Here is a 5,000-nt window from a genome sequence, read left to right on the forward strand (position 1 = left end):
ATATAAATATAAAGATATATATATACATATATATACATTCTTTATGGACTTATGTTAATATTGTTAGCAGGAGGGTTGGGAACGAGCCCCTCCAGTGGTGTGCTGTTAACTTCACGTCCTGGGTATCCATCCCCCTGATATGAGGGACGGAGGACGCGAAGACGTTCCACGGTCTGGAGACTCGCCCCCAAAAGGTGGGCCGGTGTTGGCTGGAGCGGGAACGCGGCACTTCCACCGAGTCACCACTGGATGACACCGTTCTCGTGTCCCGCGAGGTGACTCTGGCGGACAGCCGTAGTCCCGCCAGGCGTGGCACACCCTGCACCTGTGCCTTGTGGAACACCACAAGGGCCGCCAGGTCCCTGCGGTGTTCTATCGTGTCGACGGGAGCCTCAGGATGGGCTGGGGGCACCTGCTGCTTCCACCAGTCGCAGCGCCCGTCGCTGGATGCCGTGGAGCTTGCTGATGTGTGTGGCAGCACAGGACATCCAGGAGAGGGCGGAATACTCTAAATAAGGCCGTATCTGGGCCTTGTAGAGCAACAGCCTCCCTCTCATGTCCAGCAAGTTGGCCACCCTCCTCTCTCTTTCTCTCTCTCATTTTTATAGTGATAATAATACAAGTTACCTTTTTCATTTTCTTTATTTCACTCATTTTTTTTTGTAACAAGACTAAAAAATATACTCAATTTGATAATAATAATAATAATAATAATAATAATAATAATAATTCTGTAAACTATTACATATATTTTCTATTAATTTCTATATATTCTATTTTCTTAACAGGCACTTCCTCCCACACACAAGGTCACTCTTATCCAACTCACACAGCCTCCCCCTGACCCCCTCACACCCTTCAACACCCCCTCACACCCCGTCAACACCCCCTGACACCCTCACACCAGGCCGAACCCTTCACTCTGCTGTACGGCCTGTAGAAGTTTGTATTTCAGCTTCTCTTTGGTGTTGTATTTTGGCAGGTCGAGTTGGGTGATGCAGGTGTGTGCGACAGGAAGGAAGCTGTCGTCTGCTGTGCTTTGGATCATCAACTTGAGTGCCTGAGAGAGAGAGAGAGAGAGTTTATAAGAGAAAAAGAAAGAGAGGGAGAAAATATTGGTGTGTGTGTGTGAGAGAAAATACAATAAATTACTATTAAATTTATTATTATTATTATTATTATTATTATTATTATTATTATTATAAATTTATTCATATTTCAGAGGAATGACTGAGAAGAAAGGAAGGAAGGAAGAGGAGGGAGGAAAGAAGGAAGGAAGGAAGGAAGGAAGGAAGAGAAGAGGACAAGAAGGAAGAGAAAAGGAGGACACACTCTCTCTCTCTCTCTCTCTCTCTCTCTCTCTCTCTCTCTCTCTCTCTCTCTCTCTCTCCCACAGACCCACAGGATATCCCCCCACAGGATGTTGACAAACCCCACAGTCACTCCCCTCAGCCCCTCTCTCTCTCTCTCTGTCTCTCACCTACCTTCATGCCCAGAATAGGAACCCTGTCAGTGCCCGTCAGGAACTTCAAAAACAACTTCTTCTGCTCCAGGGAGAGTTTGTGAAATACTTCCCAGAACGTGCGTATGACCGGGTGGTCTGGGAAACATTCGCCCTGGAAACACCGACAGAAATCAATAAACGGAAGGATATTAGTGTGAACGGTGTGTTTATTTACATTCCTGCGGTGTCGTGTGGGAGGACTGGGTGAAAACAGACAGTAGAGGAGGTGGGAAGGGTAGGACTGGGTGAAAACAGACAGTAGAGGAGGTGGGGAGAAGAGGACTGGGTGAATAAAGACAGCAGAGGAGGTGGGGAGGGTAGGACTGGGTGAAAACAGACAGTAGAGGAGGTGGGGAGGAGAGGACTGGGTGAATAAAGACAGCAGAGGAGGTGGGGAGGGTAGGACTGGGTGAAAACAGACAGCAGAGGAGGTGGGGAGGGTAGGACTGGGTGAATCAAGACAGCAGAGGAGGTGGGGAGGGTAGGACTGGGTGAATCAAGACAGTAGAGGAGGTGGGGAGGAGAGGACTGGGTGAATAAAGACAGCAGAGGAGATGGGGAGGGTAGGACTGGGTGAATAAAGACAGCAGAGGAGGTGGGGAGGAGAGGACTGGGTGAATGAAGACAACCTCCTCTGCTGTTCTACAATGCTGACGAATCCTTGAAAAACACACACACAAAAAAAAATATATATATATACAAATAAACAAATAAACATATGTAAACCAAACCTAATTAGTCCTGCACCTGGTTCTCACCTGACGAGTGGCGTCACACCTGAGCACCAGCCAGCGTCTTGGCCTGAGGGTCGAACAAGAATGGATACTCACAGAACAGGATTGGACTCTGTAATGTAAAGGATTGGATTAAAGTTGTTTTTAAGGTTTAAAGGGATAAATGAAGAGTTAAAGGGTGTATTTAAGGGTTTAAGGGGGTAAATAAAAGGTAGAAGGGTGATTTTAAGGGTTTATGAGGCTATTTAAAGGTTTGGTGTCTTTTAAAGGGTATTTTTAAGGGCTTAAGAGAATAAATAAAGGGTTTTCAATTTTTAAAGGGTGTTTCTAAGGGTCTCTCAGTTAAAATTAAAGGAATTGTCAATTTTAAAGGATGTTTTTAAGCGTTCAACATTGAAAGCTCCCCCAAACACAGTCACCCATTCACAAACACCCCCAATACACACACAAACACCCCCAAACATGGTCACCCACCTCCCAAACACCCCAAAAAACACACCAAAACACATCTAAACACCCCAAAACACACCCAAACACCCCAAAATCACTCAGCCACCTTCAAACACCCCCACACCCCCACACACACACACCCACCTCCCTCCTGGACATCGGGTGAAGCCTGCTGTTCATCCAGTTCAAGTAATCATTCCTAATATCAATTTTCTAATAGCAATTTCTGGGATGTAAAAGTCGTCGTAGTTCAACCGCCCCACTCGGCAGCCGGCTTGGAAGTTCAGACCGTGGACCAGGGACAACAGCCGCAGGGGAGGCACAAGGGCACGCCGGTCTCTGTGTGGTGTGGGTAGGTTAGGTTAGGTTTGGTTAAGATCTGGTTGTGGTAGTGGTGGTGTTCTGAGTGCTTGTAAGTGATGTGGTGGTGTTGTTGCAGATAAGAATTGTTGTAATAGTTGTTGTAGTAGTAGTAAACAAAGAGGAAGAGGAGGAGGAGGAGGAGGAGGAAGAGAAAGAGAATGAGGAAGAGAATGGTGGTGGTGGTAGTAGTAGTAGTAGTAGTACACAGACAATTATACTTCTCTCTCTCTCTCTCTCTTACACTCAAAACACACACACACACACACTCTCAATGCACACTCTTACAAACCAACTCTCTCTCTCTCTCTCTCTCTCTCTCTCTCTCTCTCTCTCTCTCTCTCTCTTACCTCAGAGCTAGATTGGTGAGCAAAATTCAGTATTTGTACCACCACATTCTTGTACACAGTAACCAGCCTTAGTGGAAAGTCCCTGGGAAGAGAGAGAGAGAGAGAGAGAGAGAGAGAGAGAGAGAGAGAGAGAGAGAGAGAGAGAGAGAGAGAGAGAGAGAGAGAGAGAGAGAGAGAGAGAGAGAGAGAGAGAGAGAGAGAGAGAGAGAGAGAGAGAATTAATTTTTCTCCTCCAAAAATATACTTAAAACACAGAAATCAATAGAAAAACAAAGAAAAAACACCAAAACACATTTAAAACACCCCAAAACACCTTTAAAACACCCCTAAACACACTCAAACACCCCAAACACACCCAAAACACAACCAAAACACCCCCAAACACTCCCAAAACACACTCAAACACTCCCAAACACACACACACACACACACATACACACACACAATCCAACTCACTGAACACCTCCGCCATCTCCTTGTCAAGCTTCAACACTCCCTCAGCATACGGCGTTTGGAGTTTGGCCGTTTGTTTAGGGTCAGTGAAGTCCTTGTACAGGGGAAGGACATAACAGCGTAAGGCGTCCTGGCTGGGGGGATGCGAAGGAAGACTCTTGGCCACGTTTTGAATGCCAGTACGAACCTGTGGACGTTTGGATACGTTTGGATTAGCTCGGTAATGGATCAGCGGACGCTTGTGAGATTCTGCGTGTGAAATGCCAGCAGGTCAGTTTGTCCTGTTTTGTCCTGGGAAACCTTCAGTAAAATGCAGTGAAACGCACACAAACGCACGCACTCGCCACTTCCTGGATGGTCTCCCTTGCAATCCGGCCAATCTGAGCCACACAGTCCTCAGCCAAACGGTAGTCCAGCCCGTGTGTGTGTGTGTTTGTGCAAGCCAGCAAGCGTGAGGGAGCTGTTCCAAGCGCACACTGAGGCAAACACTGTCTCTGTGTACCTGTGTTTGGAAGTGGGTGAGTGAATGAATGTAAACAAACGTGGGGATGGTAATATTGTTCGTTCGTTTGTTTGTTTGTAAATAGATTGATATGACACAAATGTAAACAAACACAAAAAATACAACATTCTGTCACTGAAAACATAAAAAATAAATTATATAACACAAACAAACACACACACACACACACACACACACACACACACACACACACACACACACACACCCAAATCATACCAAAACACACAACACACTCCCAAACACACACAAAATATACCATACCACACCCAAACACACACACACACACACACACACACACACACACACACACACACACACACACACACACACACTTACGTAAACAAATCGTCATCAATCATGTCTTCTTCCTCAATTGACAGAAGTTTCTTAATCATATGTTCTTGAATTGTGAGAGAGAGGGCATTTGGTCGGGGTAGGGGAGGGCTGCAAAAGTCCTCAGCACCCCCACTCTCCCTGCTGACGGTGGCCAAGCTGACGTCACCCCCTGCGAAGATCTGGGAGGGAGAGAGAGAGAGAGAGAGAGAGAGAGAGAGAGAGAGAGAGAGAGAGAGAGAGAGAGAGAGAGAGAGAGAGAGAGAAATTGTTGTGAATTATCTTCTTCTTTT

The 5,000-nt window shown here is 46.2% G+C and overlaps 1 protein-coding gene across 1 annotated transcript in view; it reads right to left on the minus strand.

The window, feature by feature from the left end:
- Positions 1-623: 623 nt before the first annotated feature.
- LOC135101685 (probable E3 ubiquitin-protein ligase HERC4) overlaps positions 624-5,000 on the minus strand; it is a 9,053-nt gene continuing 4,676 nt past the window's right edge. Inside the window, exons 5-11 of the mRNA XM_064006010.1 lie at positions 4,711-4,889; positions 3,855-4,038; positions 3,399-3,480; positions 2,833-3,027; positions 2,263-2,350; positions 1,485-1,616; positions 624-1,060 (exon numbers count right to left, since the gene is read on the minus strand). Of these exons, the coding sequence (XP_063862080.1) occupies positions 3,885-4,038; positions 4,711-4,889 (333 nt within the window). The 3' untranslated portion in view covers positions 624-1,060; positions 1,485-1,616; positions 2,263-2,350; ... (1 more) ...; positions 3,399-3,480; positions 3,855-3,884. The remainder of the gene's footprint in view (positions 1,061-1,484; positions 1,617-2,262; positions 2,351-2,832; positions 3,028-3,398; positions 3,481-3,854; positions 4,039-4,710; positions 4,890-5,000) is intronic.

The sequence above is a fragment of the Scylla paramamosain genome, chromosome 6 (assembly GCF_035594125.1).
Source record: "Scylla paramamosain isolate STU-SP2022 chromosome 6, ASM3559412v1, whole genome shotgun sequence".
Taxonomy (NCBI): domain Eukaryota; kingdom Metazoa; phylum Arthropoda; class Malacostraca; order Decapoda; family Portunidae; genus Scylla; species Scylla paramamosain.